The sequence below is a fragment of the Anomaloglossus baeobatrachus genome, chromosome 2 (assembly GCF_048569485.1).
Source record: "Anomaloglossus baeobatrachus isolate aAnoBae1 chromosome 2, aAnoBae1.hap1, whole genome shotgun sequence".
Lineage (NCBI taxonomy): Eukaryota > Metazoa > Chordata > Amphibia > Anura > Aromobatidae > Anomaloglossus > Anomaloglossus baeobatrachus.
In genome coordinates, this window is record NC_134354.1 from 100,052,860 (window position 1) to 100,080,277 (window position 27,418).

General features: G+C 47.3%; 1 protein-coding gene across 2 annotated transcripts in view; it reads right to left on the reverse strand.

Moving 5' to 3' along the window:
- The window catches only part of GOSR1 (golgi SNAP receptor complex member 1), a 124,333-nt gene that overhangs the window by 82,348 nt on the left and 14,567 nt on the right, over nucleotides 1-27,418 (reverse strand). For both annotated transcript variants that reach the window (XM_075335229.1, XM_075335228.1), the window contains exons 3-5: nucleotides 12,740-12,827; nucleotides 8,992-9,099; nucleotides 4,172-4,263 (exon numbers count right to left, since the gene is read on the reverse strand). In XM_075335229.1, coding sequence (XP_075191344.1) covers nucleotides 4,172-4,263; nucleotides 8,992-9,099; nucleotides 12,740-12,827 — 288 coding nt within the window. The remainder of the gene's footprint in view (nucleotides 1-4,171; nucleotides 4,264-8,991; nucleotides 9,100-12,739; nucleotides 12,828-27,418) is intronic.

A 27,418-nucleotide genomic window follows, 5' to 3' on the forward strand; every position in this document is an offset into this window, starting at 1 on the left:
AGTTAAGTTTGATGGTCGCCGAGCATGGACAGCACGCTTCAAATCATCCCACAGATTTTCAATGATATTCAGGTCTGGGGACTGGGATGGCCATTCCAGAACATTGTAATTGTTCCTCTGTATGAATGCCTGAGCAGATTTGGAGCGGTGTTTTGGATCATTGTCTTGCTGAAATATCCATCCCCTGCGTAACTTCAACTTCGTCACTGATTCTTTCACATTATTGTTAAGAATCTGCTGATACTGAGTTGAATCCATGCCACCCTCAACTTTAACAAGATTCCCGGTGCCAGCATTGGCCACACAGCCCCAAAGCATGATGGAACCTCCACCAAATTTTACTATGAGTAGCAAGTGCTTTTCTTGGAATGCCGTGTTTTTTTGCCTCCATGCATAACACCTTTGTATGACCAAACAACTCAATCTTTGTTTCATCAGTCCACATGACCTTCTTCCAAAATGTAACTGGCTTGTCCAAATCTGCTTTTGCATACCTCAGGCAACTCTGTTTGTGGCGTGCTTGCAGAAACGGCTTCTTTCGCATCACTCTCCCATACAGCTTCTCCTTGTGCAACGTGCGCTGTATTGTTGAACGATGCACATTGACACCATCTGCAACAAGATGATGCTGCAGGTCTTTGGAGGTGGTCTGTGGATTGTCCTTGACTTTTCTCACCATTCTTCTTCTCTGCCTTTCTGATATTTTTCTTGGCCTGCCACTTCTTGGCGTAACAAGAACTGTACCTGTGTTCTTCCATTTCCTTACTATGTTCCTCACAGTGGAAACTGACAGTTTAAATCTCTGAGACAACTTTTTGTATCCTTCCCCTGAACAACTATGTTGAATAATCTTTGTTTTCAGATCATTTGAGAGTTGTTTTGAGGAGCCCATGATGCCACTCTTCATAGGAGATTCAAATAGGAGAACAACTTGCAAGTGGCCACCTTAAATACCTTTTCTCATGATTGGATACACCTACCTATGAAGTTCAAAGCTCAATGAGGTTACAAAACCAATTTAATGCTTTAGTAAGTCAGTAAAAAGTAGTTAGGAGTGTTCAAATCAAGAAATTGATAAGGGTGCCCATACTTATGCACCTGTCAAATTTAGTTTAAATGCGGATTGCACATTTTCTGTTACTACATTAAACCTCATTTCAATCCAGAAATATTACTCAGTCCATCAGTTATTAGATATGTGAAACTGAAATAGCTGTTGCAAAAACCCAAATTGTTATAAAGAAAAAAGGTTAACATTAATAGGGGTGCCCAAACTTTTTCATATGACTGTGTGTGTATATATATATATATATATATATATATATATATATATATATATATATATATATATATATATATATATATATATACACACACACACACACATACATACACATACATACATACATACATACCTACTTTCATACACCCCCTACTTTCCCCCAAAATTTGGGAGAACAAAAGTGCGTATTATAAAGCGAAAAATACGGTATATTGATAAGTACTCTTTTGTATTTTGTTGATATAAAACAAAACGTTTTTGGAACTAAAATTGAAAAGAATTTGATAAAACAAACAACTTTGCAATTTACATATTAAAAATTCTCTTCATTCTGAAGAACAGAGGGAATTTTAATTCTATAGTTAACTGCTCGTTGTCTGGGTTATCGACCACTGCTTCAGTCTATTAGAGGTGATCAGTCTCCTAGGCAAGGAGTGCAGCACTTACGAGCTCTTTCTATAGAATCTGTAAGAGCTGCTCTGAAGCAGGCTTGATCTCTGGTTTCTGCCATTTATACCCTTGGGTTCCTTCTATGCTGCGAAGGCAAAAGTGACTGCTTGCAGCATAGAAAAGCAAACTGTTTGAATCATCGGTTCAACCAACCCACTAGTCCAAAGTGTCAATTATCAGGAGCATCCTGCCCCCTGACAACCAGGAAGATGTGAGACAGAGGTGCACTGCACTCCTGAAGAACGAACTTGAGAAAACCCCTTTAACCCCCTCACGCCCGGCTGATTTTTCGCTTTCCGGTTTTTTTTTTCGACATTCTTCCAAGACACGTAATTTTTTTATTTTTCAGTCAATATGGTCATGTGAGGGCTCATTTTTTGCGGAACGAGCTGTGATTTTAAATGAAACCATAGGTTTTACCATATAGTGTACAGGAAAACGGCAATCAAAATCCAAATGCGATAGCACTATTGTTTTTGAGATATTTTACTCACTGTGTTCACTAAATGGTAAAACTGATCTGTGGATGTGATGCCTGAGGTCAGTGTGAGTTTGTAGACACCTAACATGTATAGGTTTACTTTTATCTAAGGAGTTAAAAAAAAAAATCAAAAGTTTGTCTGAAAAAAGTGGCGCATGTTTTACACCATATGCCGAGACCCGTAGCGGTCTCATTTTTCGGGATCTATGGCTCAGAGACTGCTTATTTTTGCGTCTCAGGCTGACATTTTTAATGAATGCATTTTTGCGCAGATGCTACTCTTTGATCACCTGTTATTGCATTTAGCGCAAAATTTGTGGAGCCCAAAAACGTAATTTTGGCGTTTGGATATTTTTGCCGCTACACCGTTTACTGATCAGATTAATTGATTTTATATTTTGATAGATCGGGCATTTCTGAACACGACGATACCAAATATGTGTATATATATATTTTTTTTTTTAACCCTTTAATTTTCAATGGGGCGAAAGGGGGGTGATTTGAACTTTTACAGAAAAAGCAAATAGATTATCAGCTCAACGATCAGCTGTTCCACCGGAAAAGGAAATCCAGCGCAGACCTCAGAATATGAAAAGGTCCATGTTTATTGATGTTGATTAATTATAATTATAATCCGGATTTACACTTTTTAATGGATTATCAATAAACATGGACCTTTCAATCTTTTGAGGTCTGCGCTGGATTTCCTTTTCTTTTCCATTTGAACTTTTAGGGGTTTTTTTTCACTATTTTTTTTTTCACTAGTCCTGGGTGCATATTGCTATTCCCTGCCTAACCATTCCTGTATCTAGTAACATACATAGATAAAGAGATCTTTAGAAAAAGTATTTCTAAAGATCCTCTATGATATGCTAATGAGCGAGGGGACTAGTCCCAAGGATGTTCGTTCCAGCGCGCATTCCGCCCTGGGTGTGCTATTATGCTATTCAATGCCCACTGCCTTGCGTCATCAGTGGTGAAGCATGTACCTGTGTTCCCTGCCACCGCTTCAGAACGCCGGTCTTAGGATCAGTGCGCATGATCAGAAGTCCCCGGCACTTCCAGTCATGTACATTAGACCTCTCTGAACCCGGCTTAATAGTGCGCATGACTGGAAGTGCCAGGCATTCTGATCAGCGGTGGCAGTGGACACGTACGCGTGTCACCGCTGATGATGCAAGCTAATGGGCATTGAATAGCAAGTTAGCAAGTGTACTACCATGCAAAGAGGGTGGAATAAGCACAAGAACTAACACCCTTGCGACTAGTCCCTGCGCTCATTAGCATATCATAAAGGATCTTTAGAAATACTTTTTCTTAAGATCTCTATCTATGCTACTAGATACAGGGACGGTTAGGCAGGGATTACCAATATGCACCCAGAACTGCTCGTGGTTCTGAGTGCACATTGCACCTGACAGGTTCACTTTAAGTACTCACATGTAAGATGACAACTTTTTCAGACGAAAGTACAATATTGAGCCATTGAAAGAAAAGCGATATATAGTGAAGAAAATAACGGAATTGAAAATTTGTTTAATTAGAGAGGGATAAACCCATGAAATTAAACTGTGGACTGAGACTTCAGTACATGGAAATGTCAGGACTTCTAACACTTTTGTGGTTCATTTGTTGTTTTCCAGCATTTTTCTCCCGCTAATAAACCGTTATCACAACTAAATCTACAACTCCTCTAAAAGCAGAAGGAGCAATTATAGACACTGCATTCTCTCTTAAGTCACCCCATATGGTCTAAAAATAATAAAACCATAAACTACAGAGACTTCCTGAGATGCTGAGTAGCAGATTGCTGTGTAGAAAGCAGCACTGAAATAACATAAGAGGAAAGCAGGAATGTGCTGTAATATCGGGGCTATAAATCTTTGACAAGAAAGCAGCACTCAGCACTGACCACTCAAGTCATCGGCTCCGACGCTCTAACATCATTTGTGACTTACTCAATATCCTTCCGCACGGATCCCAGGAGATCTTCTCTTTCTCGAATTGCCTGGAAATTAGCTTTTGTTTTGTGGAATTCATGTGTGTAATCCTGTAAAACAACAATCTCATCTATTAATAACTGGCCGGCGTTATTTGTTACAAGCACACAGATTAATATGTAATAAGGAAGAAATGAGAACTGGAAAGCAGAGGATTTTACTAGAAACAGACACACGGAGACATTTTTCATTTCTTCCCTCTATTTTTGCTTCTCATGCAGGACAGTTACTAGATACATCAACACGGACACTCCCGGAGTAATGGAAACCAAATGAACTAAACATCAGCTATGGAGAATAAAACATGGAGCTTAAAAGGGAACTTGTCACCGTTTTTTTGCCCTATAAGCTGCAGCCTCCACCAGTGAGCTCTTATATACAGCGTTGTAACATGCTGTATATAACAGTTCAGGCCACTGTGTAGAATATAAACACTCTATAATACTCACCTAAACTGGTCCCTGAGGTGGATGTGGGCCAAATGGGCATCTTCGTCCTTCGGTGCCGGCGCCTCCTCTTTCAGCCATCTTCGTCCTCCATCTTCTGAAGCCGCAGTGCATGACGTGTCCAATGTCATCCACACTCGCCAGCATTCAGATCCTGAGAAGGGCAGATCAAAGCATTGTAGTGCGCCTGCGCGGGACCGGCGAGAGTGTATGACATAGACGCGTCATGCACACAGGCTGCAGAAGGAGGACGAAGATGACTGAAAGAGGAGGCACCGGAGGATGAAGACGCCCATTTGAGCCACATCCACAGCAGCGACCGGTTTAGGTGAGTATTATAGAGTGTTTACGTTGTACAAAGCGGTCTGGGCTCTTATATACAGCATGTTAGGATGCTGTATACAAGAGCCCACTGGCGGTGGCCGCAGCTTATAGTGACCAAAGGGGCGATCCCTTTAAAGGGGCAATCACACGTATGTGATGACAAATCAACTAGACTTACAGATCTATGGGGACGGAAAGCTGAGGCCAATAGAATGAAAGGGAAATTGGCTGGTTGATATTTTTCTGCACTTTGTCTTATTATTTTGGGTGAACTGTAAAGAACTGGATCTTAGGACCTATCCCTATTAGACTTGAGTATTGGAAGGTGCTGAGTAGACAAAATACACAAAATGGCCAAGTTAGTCCACCAGCACTCCAGACCCTTCTTTCTACGGTGTAACGCTGGGGCATTTCATAAAATCTGCGGTGCAGGAGTATTATACTGCCTTTACAGAGTTTTTATATTAGTTACGTGGATTATACCTTTATGTGAACTACACACAGATATTAATACTCTCGTATCATAGCTCTTCTTTTCTTTTTAACTTCCTATTTGGCAGGCTAAAAACAAATTGAGGGAGACAAAAAGCGCAGCTAGAGTCTTACCCGAGTAGAGAAGTGGATATGCTGGGATCAGGAAGGCTCACGTAGTTGTCATGAAAGTCACAAGCATTGTATAAACACGTACCAACGGCTGTGGCAGCTAACCAGTGGAAGGTGATAGGTGCACCTATTAAGCTGGGTTCACACACAACGACAGCGATGTCGCTGTTACGTCACCATTTCCTGTGACGTAACAGCAACCTTATATGATCGCTAGTAAGCTGTCAAACATGTCATTTTAAACAGCGACGGAGCAGCGATCATAGCGACCTCGACAGTGGTTGGGACGTGTCACACGCGTCGCTGTACGACGACTCAGACCTTGATAGAGGCGTCGTGTTTACCCCTAGACATGTTTTGCGTTGCCTCTTTTCAAGCCCCTCTGTTCCGATTGTTGATCGCTACAGCGCCTTTGCGTTGCCTTTTTCACGCCCCTTTGTTCCGATTGGTGATCACTACAGCGGCGCCTGATTGTGTCTTCCTTTGTTTGGCACGGTCACCCAAAGAACGACACACTAGCGACACCAGACAGAGACTCTACTACGTGGAACAAAGAATGGAACTTAAAGAATGAAATCACTAACGCCTTCGGCAAGTTATCCAATCGGAACGCTGCTATGACCACCAATCGGAGTCGTGGGGGGCGTTGTAAAATACACCGCAAAAACACGCCCTTGTCCTGTCTTCAGTCCTATGTCACTGCCTTCAGCGTCGTCGCGACCGTCGCTGCTGCGGTGTCAAACACAAGGATGAATGTGGCACAGCGGGATAGCAGCGATCAAAAAATGACCTGGAATATTCAAGAGCGAGCAGCGATCTCGCATCAGGGGTCTGATCGTTGTTATGTGTCAAACACAGCGATGTCGCTGTTGAGGTCGTTGCTACGTCACAGAAAATGGCGACTTAGCAGTGATGTCGTTGTCGTCGTCGCTGTGTGTGACACCCCCATTACCTTTCTATTTAAGCATAGACAATATCTAGATCAAGGATGATCTAATCTAAAAGGTGCATTAACCCTTAAAGCTTATCATGAATGAATGTTCCTAAGTTCACTCATTTAACAACACTGTTGTAGGCTTTTGATCACCAGAGGAACAAGTAAAACACTTGCTCGTTGGGTGAAATTTTTAAAGAGATTGTCCACTATTCAGACAACCCTTACATTTCCCCACAGTAAAGTAATAACACATATAACATCTATACTCCCCTCCGTATGACGTGAGAGAGAAGCCACAGAGCTCATCAGCTAGGGGATGTCAATTACGTGTGAAAAAAGGGACAGTGAAACCAGTCTTGATTTTGTCATAGGGATTGCGTGACAATGTCATGCGATCTCTGGGAGAGCCACAACTGGAGTATAAGCATTGCTATGTTACCGTGGGAAAATACAGGGATTGAGAAATGGTTGTTCAAGTAGTGGACAACCCCTTGAAGCTTCCTTACAAATCAATGTTCTTGGTAGCACATCATCCTGTGTAAACAGGGCTTACACAGGTCCTGATCCTGAAAGTGAGGGACCACAAATTACACACTCTGAACACACCAAAGTGGATACAACATAACCCATTTTTCACCCGCAGTCACAACAGTGTGCCCGTCCCTATCCCAGTACACAGCCGAGTTCCCCATCTCTTGCTGGCAGACTCCGCACAGTCTCACTGTTTTTTTCTACCATTCTAAATGTTCCACAAATAGACCCAGTAGAGGCGCACGTTTCTCCTAGTGGTAACAGTAGGGTCCCTCTACCCCTAATATTCACAGCTGCCCTCTCATGCCTCTCTACACTTACCTCCAGCAGGCCGATTACCAGCCCTGCTCTGCCAAGTAATCACCAGCCCTGAACCACCTAAATGTTAACTGTCTGCTAAGAACATGATAACTGGGGGTTATCCCATGTCTGTATACATATATAAACTGTATTTGGGATTCTGCTGATTTCACCCAACGCCGACACCAGCTGATGATTGAGTTTACATACAAAGCATGCCATAATGCAGCATAATGTCCATGCAGGTATATATAGCAAGATAACGTTCAAACATGAGTTTACAATAAGGCTGGGGCTGCACGATGACTGTGTCCTCAACACAAGTTGCACAGCCAAAGGGGTACTTTGCACACTACGACATCGCAGCTGCGATGTCGGTGGGGTCAAATCGAAAGTGACGCACATCTGGCGTCGCTGTCAACATCTGAGTATGTGAATCCTTTTTACTATAATTAACGAGCGCAAAAGTGTCGAAATTGTATGATCGGTGTAGTGTCGGGCATTTCCATAATGTTGCTACAGCGACAGATACGATGTTGTTCCTCATTTCTGCGGCAGCACACATCGCTGTGTATGAAGCCGCAGGAGAGAGGAACATCTCCTTACCTGCGTCCCGCCTGCAATGAGGAAGGAAGGAGGTGGGCGGGATGTTTACGTCCTGCTCATCTCTGCCCCTCTGCTTCTATTGGCCGCCTGCCGTGTGACGTCGCACGACCCGCCCCCTTAGGAAGGAGGCGGGTCGCCGGCCAGAGCGACGTCGCAGGGCAGGTAAGTGCATGTGAAGCTGCCGTAGCGATAATGTTCGCTACGGCAGCTATCACTAGATATCGCATGTGCGACGGGGGAGGGGACTATCGCGCTCGGCATTGCTACAATCGGCTTGCGATGTCGTAGTGTGCAAAGTACCCCAAAGATCTCTGTATGTTGTTACTACATTGCGGCACAGTGTAAGTGAATGGGGTATATTGCAACCCGGAAAATACCATGACCATGACAAGCAAGTTGCAAAAAGTCGGAACCAGTTGGATTTTTGTGTGTCTTGCTTGTTTGCTGGTTGCTCTGTGACCATGTTCCCTTGCGATATAACAGCAGCATACAGCGATTTTTGGCCATGCAACCTGTGTAGCGGCAAATTTCGCTATGTAGTCTCAGCCTTATATCCTCATGGCCTTGATTTTGTTATATAAATTATTTTTATGATAAAGTGACATCCAATATGGCAGCACATAGTTTGTCACTTTTACAAAAAAAAACTGCAAGGCTATTTTAATACTTTGTATGGAAATACCTTCCTTGGCTTCTTTAGATTTGTATAGCCAAGCGCACGGTTATATGCAAAGAGCCCCATCATAGCTGTCCACAAGAGAAAAAGGGGTTTTCCTTTGTAATGAAGTCAGAAGTCACATAAATTAGGTTGTGAAGAATTGGAAAAGTGTCTGCTTTCTTCTATAAACAGCAACACACATGACCGCAGGATGATTAGTATTGCAGCCTGGGCCAATTCAATTGAGCAAATACCAGATAAACCCCATGGACAAGTGAGGTGTATTTTTAGGAAGAAAGCGGACATGTTTTTGTAATTGTGGACCCTGCAATGTAATCGTGGTCACCAGCATTCTCCTGTCCATGTAACTTACCTGCAGTATATCTCGGTGTCTCTGCAATGTGTGCATTAATGCTGCGTTTATTGATGTCACTCCAGCTGTACTGCTATACTCTGCCATTTTATCATTCACCCCTGTAAGCTGAAATAAAAAAAAAAAAAACCTGGTCAAAAATTACAGGACACATTTAACCTCTAATTGCAGTTCAGTTTTTCTATTGTATCAAATACTTATTTCATGCAAAAAAAAAAAAAGGAAAACCATTTAAAAATTATACAAAGTGATTTGCTGGATTATTCGGTCTGTCGCAGTTGAAGTATACCTACGATAAAAATTACAGACCCCTCCAGTCTTTGTAGGTGGGAAAACTTGCAACATCGGCGGTGTATCAAATACTTATTTTCCCCACTGTACATACAGTATAAGGCCCACATAGCCTCATATATATTGAGCCTTCACATAGCCTCCTATATAAAGTATGAGCCCCCCCATATAGCCCCTATATACATTACGAGCCCCCATATATATGGAAATATCCCATCCACATGAACAAAAAAAAGAAAAAACACTCACCTCGCTCTCCTCTGGTCTCCGATGCACTGACACTCCGCACAGCACACGCGATGATGTGACATCATCACATCTGCTGTGCCTCACACTGATTGGTGGAAGGAGCCAGCAGCACCGTCCTCCACCAATGTGTCCACTGCTGCTTACATCCTGTGGATGCAAATAGTGTTGACATCTGGAAGTGAGCAGTGACCGTGCACCAGTGTAGAACATGGTGTGGTCCACTGTTTTCAGCCCTTCGGGTATCTCGGTTAGCGGGCCGGATTGGATCAGCCAGAGGGCCAATGTGGCCTGCGGGCCTCACTTTGCCCTGATCTTGAGGCAGAGAGCACGATTCCAGTGATTTGTCACTTACTGGACTGCTTGATGCTGTTTTGATAAAAAATCCCTGTTTTCGCTGCTGTAGATCTACAAGTGGTCAGAATGCTGAGCTGTGTATAACTCCTCCCAGACTGCTGATTGGCTCATGTACACTGTACATTGTCAGCAATCAGTGGTGAGGGTGGGGTTACACAGATTAGCTGGACCGTCTGGCACATGACACCTGGTCTTGCAGTGATAATCACCTGTCGATAAAATACTGATTGTATTGAAACCAAAGCAAGCTGCAGGGCAAGTAACTTATCACTGGAATTAGGCCTCTACATTACAATGTTCTCAGAAAACTTGATGAGATTACCCTTGACAAAGTAACTTGAAATATTCAAGGAGGATTTTCAGGGGAAAATATTGATGAATTAGCTGCAAACAGTTTGATTTACATCTCAATAATACTGTTCTATGAAACCTGAAGACCCAATCCTTTGGTAGCCATTCCATTGCGGGTCTTGTCAGCTTCATAGAGCACGGTGTCGGCAAGTGACTAGAATTGAATGGGATCGGCTAATTTCTTATTTCAAAAGGGGTCTAAGAGGAAACCTTTCTCCTTAGGCTACTTTCACAGATCAGGTTTTTTCCATCAGGCACAATCCGGAAAAAAAACGGGTAAAACGGATCCGGCACCGTATCCGTTTTACCCCCATTGATTTGTATTAGCGCCGAATTGTGCCTGATGGCCTTGCGTTGCATCCGGCTTTTGCCGGATCCGTCATAATTGCCTAAAGCGGCGGCCGGAGGCAACGTGTCTTGTAACGTTTTTTTGTCCGGCAAAAAAAACGCATCGCGCCGGATCCGGCGTGTTTTACAATGAAAGCCTATGGATGCCGGATCCGGCGTAATGCAGTAAAAAAACGGATGCGGCTGCCGGATCCGTTTTTGTAAACTGAGCATGCTCCAATGTTTTGGAAAAACAGATCCAGCAAAAAAAACACAGACAAAACTGATGCAAAAACGGATGCAAAACGGATCTAACGGATCCGTTTTTTTACGCATCCGGCATAACGGATCCGTTAAAAAACGGATCCGGTGGATACGGTTTTTACATTTTTTGCCGGATCCATTGGATCAGGAAAAAAAAGGATTGTGCCTGAATGCAGAAAACTGATGTGTAAAAGTAGCCTTACAGAGACGGACACACCAATCCAGCATGCCAGTAGTGAGGAGACATAGCTACAATGCTTCTCTGGGAAAAATGCAAATTGTCTCCTCAGGGAGACGAACTCTAGTGCCACCCATTGGAAGTAGCAATCCTAACGCTATGTGCCCACGGGGACAGTGTTCTGCGGATATATCCGCACGACATTCCGCAGGTGCTCCCAGGAAACAGCACCACAACTTTTGTCTGTTTCCATGCTGCGGAATGTCGTGCGGATATGGTGCGGGCATTCTGCATTGAGGATACAGTACCATGGCTTCGGCACTGCATCCTCAATGCAGAACAAGTGCTGCCGTGATCGGGGAAGTTTATACTTACCTCCATCATGCAGCACCTCGCTTTCCGGCGGCCGGGTCACTGTTAGGCAGCGTCTGGTTTCACTGTGCTGGAGGTGGGCGGGCCTGAACTAGCTCCGGCTGTCACATGACCGGAGCTCGTGCAGGCTCCGCCCACCTCTTCCTTCCTGTACCTGGCTGGATCCACCGCGCTGCTGCCGCTGCCGCTACACCAGACGGAGAAAGTGACTCGGGTCTCTATCAAGGCAGGTAAGTATATGGGACCCTGCGGAGAAATCCGCTACAATAATTGACATGCTGCAGATTTTTCCGCACGGAAATCCGCACGATTTCCGCTGCGGAAAAATTCGCAGCGTGGGCACAGCATTTCCCAAATGCCATAGAAATGGCTGGGGAGTAGCTGTGCTGCAGATTTTCGGAAAATCCGCGGCTTTTCCGCGAGAAATCCGCGGCAAAATCCGCGCATTTTCCGCAGCGTGGGCACATAGCCTAAAAGTCAAAAGCGACCCTTTAATGAGCCTTGTAATATGATTTAGGATTTACGCCAGATCAGAAGCCCAATTTTCAGACACAGCATTTCGGGGCGATTGCCCCTCGTCAGTGCAAAGTATGAGATCTGATTTCTCTGAATGAGAACCTAAGACAAGGTCTGAAGGGGGAAACCTTTTTCCTTGCGGAGACTGACGCACCAATCCAGCATGCCAGTCGCAAGGAGAAAAATTTTCCCCTCGAGACCCAGTCTTAGCTTCTCATACAGCCAGATCAGATCTCATGCTTTAGGCCGGGGCCACAAGGGGACTACTGCGATCCTCGCATGACACTCGACTCACGCTGGCAGCACAGCAGGAGCCGAGTGTCATGCGAGTGTCACTGCGACTGAGGCCCGATCGTGCGATCGGACCACAGCTGCGGGGTGGTGGGCCAGCACTGAGGAGGGGCGGGCTGGCGCTGAGGAGGAGAGGGAGCGATTTATCTCTCCCTCTCTCCTCCGTTGCCGGCTATTGCCATTCTCGCACTGCACTCGCAGAACACCGGTGTAATGCGAGTGCAGTGCGACGTTTCTCTCGCCCCATAGACTTGAATGGGTGCGAGAGAAAGAGGATCGCATTGCACCCGCAGCATGCTGCGATTTTTTCTCGGTCCGATTAGGGCTGAAAAAATAATCACTCATCGGTGCTGGCACATAGAATAATATTGGTCCGAGTGGAATGTGATGTTTTATCGCACTCCACTCGCTCCGATTTTCATGCCGTGTGTCTTAGGCCTTATGATGGGAGTCAATGGATGTTGTCTACAACAGTACTGAATGCAGTCAACTACTCAGGGACTATGTGTTTGATGTGAACGGTCTCATACACAACAGATGTTGTCTGTTAAATACCTTTGTTAAGAGCTGTTCAATCTCAACGGCCATGGTCTCAAACATATGATCCTGACTTGAGCCATTTAGTAGTGGAGTCGTATCAGAACTGTAGATAAAGAAAAAATAAATTCACATTTTCAACCAGAAAACTAATAATAATTTTCGGAAAAGCCGAGAAATCACAAAACAACAACGAGGGGACGGTTCATCAACGTTTTTAACTGGCATAAAACGCTTTGAAAAGCTGAAAAATGTTTGCGCAACGTGGAGTTGTACAAATATGTTGAGACTTTTGTCGTTTTCACGCCAGATTGCAGCAGCACCGAAATAATAGGCAGAGCTGGAGAGGAGCCAGGGCGGGGTGAGGCTACATCCACCAGTCAAATTGAGCACAAGTCCCTACGTTTTTGTGTACGCCAATGAGAATATGCACCAAATTCATTAAGTGGATTAGTGAATTTGGCCTATCATACTCCAGGCGAGCTATTCATTAAGTGCATCTTAATCGGCCCCTTAGTGCAAACAAATATGGAAGGGGATTTATCTTCTTTTCCCCTAACAAACAATCTGATGTGTACAATGACCTCCGAAAGATGACGGGGAATAAAGGGTTAGGCATTGAAAACCCATTCAGGTTCATGTATAAAGGAAGTCTGCAAAGATGGCTGTTCGACTGGCTACTTAGGACTGTGACCAGACAGCTTTAGGGTCCACCCATACAAGCGTATTTGTGGTTTGTGTTATGTCCATAAAGAGATAGATACATTTTGTGCTAATGATACATGCATAGGCGATCTCCCTATATTATAGGCTCGGTGTGGTCAAGCCAGTATAGCATTTTAAGATGTCAGGACATACGGTAATATAGGAACAAGAGGGTTTTTTTTATAAGCTCTAGGATCAGGAACTTTGCAATAATTGCCAGTAAGTGATAGTCCTGAATAAAAACATGAAAACCAAAAAAATCTAATTGCACAATATATAGTTATTAATACATAGTAAATGATGTCAGTGTATATACAGCATCATCAGGCCTTAAGCTCATTCATTTAAAATTCAGGTTAATGCATGCAACATTAAAACCTGTACAAGTCCGGGAGCTCTGCCACGCTTAGAGTCAATTTTCCGAAATTAGCAAGTACGTTTAGATTTGCTTTCCAGATATTGAAATATCAGGACTGATTTTATGCATCCGATCCTGTGAGTATACAGCCTAGAGCTCTGTGTAAGGCTAGGTTCACATTTCCGTTAAAATGTATCAGTCACAATCCGCGGCTCTGGTAAACAGCGGGATCCGTTTAGTGGATTCCGTTGTGTCCCATAGACTTGTATTAGTGGCGTATTGCGACTGATGACCTTGCGTTGCATCCGCAGCATCGCGGTCAGTCGTTTTTGGACTGACCGCCGGGCGGGAGCAACGCAGAATGTAACGTTTTTCTGGCCGTCAAAATTAACGCGCTGCGCAGGAATCCGTCGCCATCCGTCAAACTTGTAATGGATGTCTATGGTGCTGGATTCCGTCGTAATCCGTTTTACAACAGAATCCAGCGCTGGATTCCGTCATGCTCTACTGAGCATGCCCAGCATGTTTGGTACACCCAGTGGGCTGTCCCAAACACAAACGGATCATGAATGATCCGTCAAAAAACGGACACATAGCGGATGTAACAGACGCGACGGATCAGTTTTTTCACAGGATTCCTGTGAAAGGAATCCTGTGAAAAACACATCCGTTGCGTCAGTTGACATCTAAAAAACAACTGATCCGTTGCTGACGGACCTGACGGATTTAAAACAACGGAAATGTGAACCTAGCCTTAAAGTACTTTCACACTTGCGTTTATTTCCTTCCGTTACAATCCGCCCTTTTGGAAAACAGCGGAATCCGTTAACGGATTCCGCTGTTTCCCATAGACTTGTATGGGTGACGGATTGTACCAAAAGGACCTGCGTTGCTTCCGGTGGGCGACGCTCCGTTGCTTCCGCCCAGCGGGAGGAACGCAGCATGTAACGTTATTTTGAGCAGCGGAATCCTCTGGATTTCACTGCGCATGCTCTTTTTTTTTTTTAAATCAAACTTTATTTTGGCTCGCGGTGGCCGATCATTCAGCTGAGCGCCCGGCCGTCGGCAAGCGACAGCACTCAGCTGATCACCCGGCGGTCGGCTGCAGGGAGCGATCAGCTGATCACCCAGCGGCCGGCAAGTGACAGCGCTCAGCTGATCACCGGCGGTCGGCTTCAGGGAGCGATCAGCTGATCACCCAGCGGCCGGCTACTGGGAGCGATCAGCTGATCACCCGGCGGCCGGCTACTGGGAGCGATCAGCTGATCACCCGGCGGCCGGCTGCAGGGAGCGATCAGCTGATCACCCGGCGGCCGGCTACTGGGAGCGATCAGCTGATCACCCAGCGGCCGGCTACTGGGAGCGATCAGCTGATCACCCGGCGGCCAGCTGCAGGGAGCGATCAGCTGATCGTTCACAATAGTCTGCCGCTGGTAAAAAAAAAAAAAAATCAAAACGAATTGCGTTGTTTTGCAGCATCCGTTGTGCCACTATATGCAACACATCCGTTGCATCCGTTGCATCCGTTACACAACGCAATGCAACGGATACCGTTCAACGCAAGTGTGAAACTAGCCTTAGAGACACATCAAAAGTGATTAGTATTGAAAATAACAAAAAGCCAAGTCATGTCTCCTCCTAGTGCTGGAAGCTGAAGATCAGCAGAGGATGAGATGTAAAGTGATTTATGCTTATGACATTTTTACCGCTAAGTGTGAATTTATAGGTGTTGGATCAAGTCTCTATATCTTACCCGCTATGTGTTGTTGCACTTTGTGTAGCCGTCTGTACACTGCTGGGAGAGATATACTGTATATATACAGTATATACATACAGGCAGGTGAGATGCATTGGTAGAGACTACCTACATGATCTTCAACCCTTTAAGGTACGTGCCCACGATCAGGAGCCGCTGCATCCTCTACGCGGCGTGTCCCTGACGTGCGGGACCAGGAATCTCCTCCGCAGGAGACCACAGCTGACCGTACCCACGATCAGGGTTCAGGGTGCTGTGATATCTCACTTGTGTTCTCCCTATGGAGAACGCTTGTGACTCCGCTGCAAAGAATTGACATGCTGCGGCTCGGAGAGCCACACCACAGGTCAGTTTTTGCTCTGCGCTACACGCGCACAGTGGGACGGGATTTCTAGAAATCTCATCCACTGTGCTTGTACTGTACATCGCAGCATTTTGGAAGCAGCAAAAACATGCTGCCTCCAAAACGCTGCAAACACTGATCGTGGGCACACAGCCTTAGAAGTAGTAGGTCAAGGAGTAAGTGCTAACTCTTTGTCCCCTACACTGAACCAGGGGTGGATACATCGCCTGTGCAGCCAAATCAGCTGTGCAAGGGCCCTAAACACACAGGTAGAGTGTTTCTACATAGGGGGGCAGCCTCAGCGCAAGATAAGCCTAAGGCTATGTGCGCACGTTGCGTACAAGCCCTGCAGAAATTTCTGCAGCGATCTGAAGAGCACATGTGCGCTTTAGATCGCTGCAGAAATGTCCGTAGTGAGCGCCGATTCCATGCGCTCTGCCTGCAGCTCCTCCCATAGACAGAGCAGGAGCTGCCGGCAAAGCGCAGGAAAGAAGTGACATGTCACTTCTTTTTGCGCAGCGCTTCGGCAGTAGCCGAAGCGCTGCGCTCTTAAACGCCACGTGCGCACGGCCCCTGCACAGTCTCCATAGACTGTGCAGGGGACGCAGGACGCATGCAGTTACGCTGCGCTACAAAGCGCAGCGTAACTGCATGTTTTTACGCGACGTGCGCACATAGCCTTACCCCTAAAACCCCAGCACTAAGGCTATGTGCGCACTGGAAAATGGAATTTTCTCAAGAAAATTCCGCAGGTATTCAAAGATTACCGCACCCGCGGTAAAAAACCGCGGCAAACCGCACCCGAAAACCGCATGCGGTTTGCCGCGGTTTTACCGCGGTATTGCCGCGTGCGGGTTGGGATGTGCTTTATTGCATTCAATGCAATAAGGCACATTGAAGAAAAAAAAAAAAAGTCATTTCACTCTGAGATAGATAGATAAAGAGACAGAAGAATAGATAGAGGGATAGATAGATAGATAGATAGATAGATAGAGGACAGATCGCTGCATTTCCCACGGTCGGCAGTGAGTTCACATTACCGGCCGTGGGAAATGACCGGTAATTACCTCTGTTGTCTGCTGCATTCATTCAGCGCTGTGTCTGTGACAGTCGCGGCTGGATGTAAGCAGCGCAGGACCTGTGGATTACGTCGGAGCTTTGTTTCGGGAGGGGTTAATAAAGAGAATTTTGTTACTTACCGTAAATTCTTTTTCTTATAGTTCCGACATGGGAGACCCAGACCATGGGGTGTATAGCTTCTGCTTCCGGAGGACACACAAAGTACTACACTAAAAGTGTAGCTCCTCCCTCCGAGCATATACACCCCCTGGATGACAAATCTAACCAGTTTAGTGCAAAAGCTGAAGGAGGACATCCACCCATAAGTAGAGATAGAGTAAAACCCGGAATAACCAGAACCTCTGTCTACAACAACAGCCGGTGAAAACACACGGAACAAGAACTGCCAACAGGCAACAGGGAGGGTGCTGGGTCTCCCATGTCGGAACTATAAGAAAAAGAATTTACGGTAAGTAACAAAATTCTCTTTTTCTTCATCGTTCCTTATGGGAGACCCAGACCATGGGACGTCTCAAAGCAGTCCATGGGTGGGAAATAAACAGAACTGAGAAGTAGGCAAAACCTAACTTCACAAATGGGCGACAGCCGCCTGAAGGATGCGTCTGCCCAAGCTCGCGTCTGCCGAAGCATGAGCATGCACTTGGTAGTGCTTCGAAAAGGTGTACAGACTAGACCAAGTGGCAGCCTGACAAACCTGCTGAGCCGTAGCCTGGTGCCTGAAAGCCCAGGAGGCACCGACAGCTCTGGTCGAGTGCGCCTTAATCCCTGGCGGTGGGGGCACCTGAGAACATTGGTAGGCATCGGATATGGCCGACCTAATCCAACGAGCTAGGGTCGGTTTAGAAGCCGAGAGACCCTTGCGCTGACCTGTGGTGAGCACAAAAAGAGAGGTGCACCGCCTAAGAGCGGCGGTGCGTGACACATAAATTCGGAGCGCCCGCACCAAATCCAAAGTATGCAACGCTTTCTCAAAGTGATGCACAGGGGCCGGACAAAGGGAAGGCAATGAAATGTCCTGGTTAAGGTGGAAAGGAGACACCACCTTAGGGAGAAAGTCCGGAGTCGGCCGAAGAACCACCTTGTCTTGGTGAAAAACCAAAAAAAGTGACTCCGAAGAGAGCGCAGCCAAATCAGAGACTCTCCTGAGAGAAGTTATGGCCACCAGAAAGACCACTTTCTGTGAAAGTCGAAACAAAGGAACCTCCCTAAGAGGCTCAAAGGGGGGTTTCTGTAAGGCCGTGAGGACCAGATTAAGGTCCCAGGGATCCAAAGGCCGCCGGTAAGGAGGAATGATGTGAGATGCGCCCTGCATGAAGGTGCGCACCTGGGCCAGTCGGGCGATACGCCGCTGGAACAATACCGACAGAGCCGAGACCTGTCCCTTGAGGGAATTGAGGGATAGACCTAGCTGCAGACCGGACTGTAGAAAAGACAGGATGGTCGGCAAAGAAAACGGCCAAGGAGCATGGCCGGAAGAGCGACACCAGGACAGGAAAATCCTCCAAGTCCTGTGGTAAATCCTGGCCGAGGAAGACTTCCGAGCCTGAGTCATAGTGGAGATGACCTCGGAAGGAATGCCTGAAGCCGTCAGGATCCAGGACTCAAGAGCCACGCCGTCAATCTGAGAGCCGCAGAATTCTGGCGGAAAAACGGACGTTGAGAGAGAAGGTCTGGGCGGTCCGGGAGATGCCACGGCATTTCTACGGACAGACGGAGCAGGTCTGGGTACCAAGCTCGCCTGGGCCAGTCTGGAGCAATGATTATAACCCGACGGCCCTCCATCCTGATCTTGCGCAGGACTCTGGGCAAGAGAGCTAGAGGGGGAAACACGTAGGCCAGACGGAACTGGGACCAATCTTGAACCAGCGCGTCCGCTGCCAAGGCCTGAGGATCGTGGGAGCGAGCCACGTAAACCGGGACCTTGTTGTTGTGCCGGGATGCCATTAGATCCACTTCCGGAGTGCCCCACTTGCGGCAGATTGACCGGAACACTGCCGGATGCAGGGACCACTCGCCGCTGTCCACGGTTTGACGGCTGAGATAATCTGCCTCCCAGTTTTCTACGCCTGGGATGTGGACTGCGGATATGGTGGACTTGGAGTCCTCTGTCCACTGAAGGATGCGTTGAACCTCCAACATCGCCAGGCGGCTGCGAGTCCCGCCCTGGTGATTGATGTAGGCAACTGCAGTCGCGTTCTCCGACTGGACTCGAATGTGCTTGCCCGCCAACAGGTGGTGAAAGGCTACGAGAGCTAGAAGTACAGCCCTGATTTCCAGCACATTGATCGAGAAGGCTGAATCGGACGGAGTCCAAGTGCCCTGTGCTCGGTGGTGGAGAAATACTGCTCCCCAGCCGGAGAGACTGGCGTCCGTGGTGAGGATCACCCAGGACGGAGTCAGGAAGGAGCGTCCCTGAGACAGAGAGAGGGGCCGAAGCCACCACTGAAGAGAGCTCCTGGCCTGTGGCGACAGAGCCACTAGCCTGTGCAAGGAAGAGGTCCGCTTGTCCCAAAAGCGGAGAATGTCCAGCTGCAGAGGACGCAGGTGGAACTGGGCAAAGGGAACCGCTTCCATTGACGCCACCATCTGCCCCAGCACCTGCATGAGGCGCCTGATGGAATGATGGAACGGGGCTTCAACAGAGAACGCACCGCCAGATGAAGGGACTGCTGTTTGACTAAGGGCAGCTTCACAAGTGCCGGCAGAGTCTCGAATTGCATCCCTAGGTACGTAAGTTCCTGGGTCGGGGTCAGAGTGGACTTGGGCAGATTGACAAGCCACCCGAATTGAACAAGCGTGGAGAGAGTGAGCGAGACACTCCGATGACAGTCTGCACTGGATGAGGCCTTGACTAGAAGGTCGTCCAGGTAGGGGATTACTGCCAACCCCTGGAGATGCAGAACCGCAACCACTGCTGCCATGACCTTGGTGAACACGTGAACACCCCTTCGGGTTAGCCACGAATTGGAAATGTTCCTCTCCGATTGCAAAGCGTAGCCAACGCTGGTGTGAAACTGCAATTGGCACATGCAGATAAGCATCTCTGATGTCGATGGATGCTAGAAAATCTCCTTGGGTCATTGAGGCAATGACCGATCGCAGAGATTCCATGCGAAAGTGCCGCACCTGAACATGCTTGTTGAGAAGCTTGAGATCCAGGATGGGCCGGAAGGAACCGTCCTTCTTGGGGACTAGGAAGAGGTTTGAGTAGAAACCTCTGAACCGTTCCCGGGCGGGAACCGGAACAATTACTCCGTTGGCCTGCAAGGATGCCACGGCCTGTGAGAAGGCGGCGGCTTTGGAGCAGGGGGGAGTGGACATAAAAAATCTGTTTGGCGGGCTGGAAGAAAATTCTATCCTGTAGCCGTGGGAGATGATATCCCGCACCCACTGATCGGAGACGTGCTGAAACCACACGTCGCCAAAGTGGGAGAGCCTGCCACCGACCAAGGACATTGCTGGCGCAGCCAGATAGTCAAGAGGAGGCTGCCTTAGTGGCAGCGGCTCCTCCGTTCTTCTGAGGACGCGGCTTCGCGTGCCAGCTGGGTTTGCGATCCTTGGCTGAGCTAGTGGACGAAGCTGAGGGCTTAGAGGATGACCAGTTAGAGGAACGAAAGGAACGAAACCTCGGCTGGTTCCTGCCCTGGACAGGTTTCCTGGTTTTAGTTTGTGGCAAGGAAGTACTCTTCCCGCCAGTAGCTTCCTTAATAATTTCATCCAGTTGTTCACCGAACAGCCGGGACCCAGCAAAGGGGAGCACAGCAAGATACTTCTTGGAAGAAGCGTCTGCTTTCCACTCTCGAAGCCACAAGATCCTGCGGATCGCAAGGGAATTAGCGGAAGCCACCGCCGTGCGGTGAGAAGCCTCCAGAATGGCAGACATGGCATAGGATGAAAAAGCCGAAGCCTGGGAAGTTAAGGCAACCATCTCGGGTATAGAGTCCCTGGCGAGGGAATGTATCTCCGCCAGAGAAGCAGATACTGCCTTAAGAGCCCACACTGCTGCAAAGGACGGGGAGAACGAGGCTCCTGCCGCCTCATATACAGATTTGGCCAGAAGGTCAACCTGGCGGTCAGTGGGATCCTTAAGAGAGGTGCCATCGGCCACAGATACGACTGTCCGGGCCGAGATTCTAGACACCGGAGGGTCTACCTTTGGTGAGTGAGCCCACTCCTTGACCACTTCTGGTGGAAAGGGAAAATGGTCATCAGAACTACGCTTTGGGAAGCGTTTGTCAGGACAGGCCCTGGGCTTGGTAACAGTGGCCTGAAAACTGGAGTGGTTAAAAAACATACTCCTTGCTCTCTTAGGTGAGGTAAACTGGTGTTTTTCTACCAGAGAGGCTTGTTCCTCTGACGCTGGTGGATTGAGGTTCAGAACGGAGTTAATGGATGCAATCAAGTCACTAACATCCGCATCACCCTCAGATAAATCAATGGGGTACATAGAGGTAGCGTCTGAGCCCACAGTAAAAGTATCCTCCTCGCCCTGCAATTCAGCTTGTGAATCAGAGCCGTGGGACGAGGAAGGAGAAGAGTCCCTGCGTCTCCGTTTAGGAGGACAGGGTCCTAAAACATGCTCAGTTAGCTCTGCAGAGCGAGTCGGAGCGGCAGAGGCGCCCTGAGAAGGGGGCTGATGCATGGTCAGCAGAGTCCGGGACAGCTGTCCCATGGAGTCGGCAAAAGACTGGGAGATAGCTCTGGAAAAAGATGCTACCCAAGCCGGGGGTTCAGCCACCGGGGCCGGAGCAGCCGGAGGGACCCCTGAGGAGGCTCCGGGCTGAGGCACCACCATGTTAGAGCAGGCATCACAATGTGGATATGTGCTCGGTTCAGGCAGAATGAGCTGACATGCAGTGCATATAGAGTACAGCTTTGCAGCCTTGCTCCTAGTGACAGACATGCTTCTGAGGTGGAGGCTCTGCAGTAAAGAATACACTCCTTTAGAATGACCCCCTGAGAGTGTATAATAAAGCCCACAACCAGAGGTTGTGGCTTACCAGACCGGTTTTTGTGTGCCCTCCGGATTCCACAGCTCGGACCCCCAGTGGATGCAGCAGCTGCAGCAGCCAGCGCCGATCAGTGTGAGAACGCTGATAAAATGGCGCTGGAGTGATGAGGGGGGGCGGGGATTAGCCCAAGAGCGGGAACCGGAGGGCCAAGGAGAGATACAGGGGAGGGAAACATCTCCTCAGAGAGGAGTGTCCTCCCCTCTGCTGAACGGCCGGTGGGCGGCGCCGCACTGTTCCCCTGCATGACTGAGATGCAGGGGAACTGAAAACGAAACTAGGCCGCAACTGAAGCCGGGGCCTAGATTTTTACATGCGGCCGACGAGCAGGCACCCTCGGCGCGGTTCTCAGGAAAAACCCAGAGAACCGTCCGGAAATCACAGCAAGGTTAACAAACACACTCCCCCCTCAATAAATGTACAAGGGACCCCTGAACGTCTCAATACTTAGCTTATGAGACGCAGGGCCATGTCCCTGGGGGGGGGTTGAACGCTCCGTCCGGCAGGATCCTGACAGGGCTGCGGATGGAGACCGGTCTCCTGCAAAGCAGAGAGAACCGTGATGGCTCCCACTTCAAGCCAGAGCCTCAGGGGATGGTGAAGGAGCGCGGCATGTGAAGGCTCCAGCCTTGTAAAGTCAACCTTAATAGCACCGCCGACACAGTGGGGTGAGAAGGGACATGCCGGGAGTCCAGACTGGACCCGCTTTTCTTCCAAATCTTTGAAATCAAAAAATCAAAAATCAGAGAATGCATGTGTGTGTGTGACCTCCTGAACACAAAGCATTGAAACTGGTTAGATTTGTCATCCAGGGGGTGTATATGCTCGGAGGGAGGAGCTACACTTTTAGTGTAGTACTTTGTGTGTCCTCCGGAGGCAGAAGCTATACACCCCATGGTCTGGGTCTCCCATAAGGAACGATGAAGAAAAAAGGGTTAACGAGGCTTGTTTGTTTTATTTAAAATAAAGGATTTTTCTGTGTGTTTTATTCACTTTACTTACAGGTTGATCATGTCAGCTGTCTCATAGACGCTGCCATGATCAAGCCTGGAGTTAATGGCGGTGATCTGCCACCATTAACCCCTTGTATTACCCTGATTGCCACTGCTACACGGCGGCAGGAAGAGCCGGGGACACGCGACAGTCCCGGGGCAGCTGCGGCTGATATTCTCGGCTGTGGGAGGTGGGAGTGAGGCGGGGGACATTAACCTTGCCCCTCTCCCTCCCCAGCCTGAGAATACCGGGCCGCCGCTGTGTGCTTACCTCGGCTGGACGGTAAATATACAGCGGAGCCCACGTTCTTTTTTTCTATATTTCCGTTTGCTTTCTATGTGTGTTCTATGTGTCTGTGTCTGTGTTCTATGTCTGTGATGTCTGTGTGTGTGTGATCTGTGTGTGTTTACTCTCTGCTCCGCTTCCTCTTCCTGTAATGACATCACTTCCCTGCAAAACCGCAGACAAGCGATGTACATTACCGAAGGTAAACCGCGAAATACCGCAGGGAATAACGCAGGAAAACGCAGTGAACCGCACAGAATTTGCTGCCTGCGTTATTCCCTGCGGGATTTCACGATTAACATTGGAGTCCATGTAGTGAAATCCCGCAGCGACGTGCGGAAAAGAATTGACATGCAATTGTTTTTGCTGCGGGAATCCCACAGCAAAACATGCAGCTGTCAAATTCCGCCCAGTGCGCACAGGATTTTTTTTGCCCATAGGTTTTGCTGGTGATTCACTGCAGAGATGTTATGAACATTTTCTGCACCGAAACATGCAGCAAAACCGCAAAAAATCCGCGGCAAAATCCGGTAAGTTCGCACATAGCCGTCGTGCCTCTGCCTCCTCCTACTGATGCTCACAACTTCATCGTGATCCGCATAGAACGGCTTCTGTCAGCTAATCACAGAGAAACCCAGTTTTCTGAGCATCTCTATGATTGGCTGACGATAGTGATTGACAGTGTTTGCTTGGCTGGAGAGAGCACTGCCTAAAGAGAAATCTTAGGCAAAACAGTGCTGTCTATCTCCAGTGGGGGGGACACGGACATGCAAAACTAGTGGCAGAACGGTGCACAAAGGTCCTTGGTCACATCAGGGGTGTACCGAACATAGTGTGTAGCTTTTGTGGTTACATTTCAGTTTCTGTAGAATGGAAGCAGCGATTAGAACACGAAAGATGCACTTTGGTTGAGGGATAGAGCCCCTAAAAAGTGATGTGCTTAGTCTACATTGTCAGTCTAACGGACACCTGGGCCCCAATTCGTCAAGACTGGCTTGAGTAAGGAATCGTGCTGGAGTCAGATGCTCCAAATTCATGAAGAGGTACACTAGGCCAGAAGTCTCACTCCCATCGGATACTGCAGTGAGATTTCTGGCATACGGACTGCCACAGCTCGACTAAGTCATGACGCCCCTCCCGCACTTCAGCTCCACTTACTATGTCAGAGCTGGGAGAAAATAGAGTGAAAACATCAAAAGTTGCAAAGTTTAGGTGCAACTGAGTTAAGCCTAAAACTTCTCAAAGCTTTTCGAGTGTGTTAAGGCTGAAGTAAGAAGTAGAGACCAGTTAGGACTGTACAAGCGTTGGGACAGGAGCTGCAATCAGGGAGAGTTATTTTTATTTATTTTATAAAACAAAACATTTTTATATCCCTTTAATGCTGCAAGCACTAAATAAATTTAAAGAGAAAATGTCATGGTCCCAAACCCTATTAACCTACAGATGTGGTGTTATCTCCAGGTTAATACCGCTCTGAAGGTGCCCAGACATAGCACTGATAGTATGGCTACCAGGAGGAAAATAAGTTCAATTCCTCCCGAGAGCTGTATCTTTCAGTTCCGCCATGAGCGCCTATAATTACACCCTAGCATTTTGATTGACAGTTCGCTCTGCAACACAATAGTGCAAAATCTGGGGGGTGCTTTTATAGCCACTACTCAAAATGCTAAGGCTGCTTTCACACATCCGGTTTGTGCTGAGCGGCACAATCTGGCTCAAAAACCTATGCAACGGATGCGGCGAAAAAAAAACGGATCCGTTGCATAAGTTTTTCCATGCGACCTGTCTGGTTTTTGACGGATGTGGCTTGATACTGAGCATGCGCAGTGCAAAAAACCACATCTGGCGGCCGGATGCGTTTTTTTGCCGCAGGAAGCTGCATCAGGCGTCCATAGGCTTGCATTGTGAATCGCACTGCATCTTGCCGGATCCAGCGCGATGCGTTTTTTTTTGCCGCACGAAAAAATGTGCCAGGCAACATTCCATCCAGCCGCCGCATGGGCTAAATATGCCGCATCCGGCAATAAACGGACGCAACGCAAGGCCATGCGGCACAATACGGCGCTAATGCAAATCTATGCGGGAAAAAACGCAACCGGCGGCAAAAAAAAAACAAAACAGTTGCGTTTTTTCTGCAGAGCACTGTATTGTGCCGCACGGCAAAAACCGGATGTGTGAAAGCAGCCTAAGAGTGAGGACTTTACCTGCTTCATGTACCCCTCCTCTTACTGAAAGGCAGCGGCTCCTGGATAGAATAAAACTTATTTTCTCCTGGAAACCCCACTTTCAGTAAGGTGGCCAGACAGCTTTTTAACGCTATTAAACTGCAGATTAGTCCTACAAGTGCAAGGTAATAGTATTTGGGAACATGACAGGTTCCTGTTGAAGCATAATTTAGGGCGCTTGGAAACCATATACAATTTATATACTGTATAATAGAGATATATAGATATCTATCTATCATATATATATATATATATTATAAAAATCTGCTTTACCTTTATGGATATGAGCCTCATCCTAAACGTAACTCCTTTCTTTTGAGCATGACCAAGGTGGGATGTCATTATTGTGAATTGCCATCAGCAATGATAATGACCAGAGATGGAGCTAGCATTGATGCAAAAAGCTTAAAGCGCACCATTCACCAGGATTTTCTTATATAACCTAAAGCCAGTGCTATACTGGCACTATGAGGCTGATACTATACATACCTTTAGTGGTCAGCTAGGATGTATAGGTTTTGAAACACAAGCAAGTAAAGCTTGTAAAATGAGCAGCTTTTTGAATGCCAGCAGTTGTGGATCAGCTGATAGCGGGGTGAAGGGGGGGGGTATTCAAAGTGATTCCCGCCCTCCTGCCTGTTGTTCCTCCCCGTTATTTATGCTAATTCTATAATAGAATCGTTTTACTAAGTGACTAGAAGGACTTGTGCTGATGTCATACCCATGTGACCAAAAGGGGCGGGGCCTTAGCCAACATAGCTGATACCAGGAAGCAACATTATTTTTCTGTTGGCTGAGGCCCCTCCCCTTCTGGTCACATGGGCATGACATCAGCATAGGTCCTTCTAACCATTTAGTAAAATGATTCTATAATAGAATAAGCATAAATAACAGATAGGGGGAGGACAGACAGGCAGGGGGGGCAGGAATCACTATCAAAACCCACCTCAGCTATCAGCTGATCAGCAGCTGCTGCTATTCAAACAGTTGCTCATTTTACAAACTTTACTTGCTTGTGTTTCAAAAACTATACATCCGAGCTGACAACTAAGGCTATGCTTCAAATCGCTGCAGAAAAATGTCCGTAGTGAAAAAAAAAAGCAGATTCCATGCGCTCTGCCTGCAGCTCCTGCCATAGACAGAGCAGGGGCTGCTGGCAAAGCGCACGGAAGAAGTGACATATCACTTCTTAGAACGCACGCTTCGGGCAGCAGCCGAAGCGCTGCACTCTAAGACGCCACGTGCGCACGGCTCCTGCATAATCTCCATAGATTATGCAGGGGACGCATGCAGTTACGCTGCGCTACAAAGCGCAGCGTAACTGCATGTAATTACGCAACGTGCGCACATAGCCTAAAGGTGTGTATAGAATCAACCTGACAGTGTCAGTATAGCACTGGCTTTAGGTTATATAGGAAAATCCTGGTGATTGGTGCGCTTTAAATACTTAGATGCCACTGTTAATAGCGGATGTGGCATCTATGTGGTAATACAAAGGGAGGGGCTCCAGATAAGACAGAATCACAGCCACTAGAACGCAATCATGAATTTCAATTTGTTTTCTTTGCAGCTGAAGCCCCCAGGTCTGTTATCATACTACACCTTAACCAGTAATCAAAACCTAGTTTTGAAGCACCACATTTTTCGGACGCACCCTGCCATAAGACGCACCCTAGGTTTAGACAGCAGAAAAAAGGAAAAACATTTTTCCTATTAATTAAAACTTCCAAGGCTGTGTAAAATGGAGGGGGTCATTATCAATCTTATTTTATTGTAGCAAATGGAAGTAATAAATCTCTTGTGTTTCTCTAGTGTGTATTATACACAAACAGCCCTGCTGCATGCATTTGTACAATTACACACAGCTCTGCTGCATGCACATTTACACACATACACATTATAAATTACCACATCTTGCAGTTCTTAAATCGGGACCTGAACAG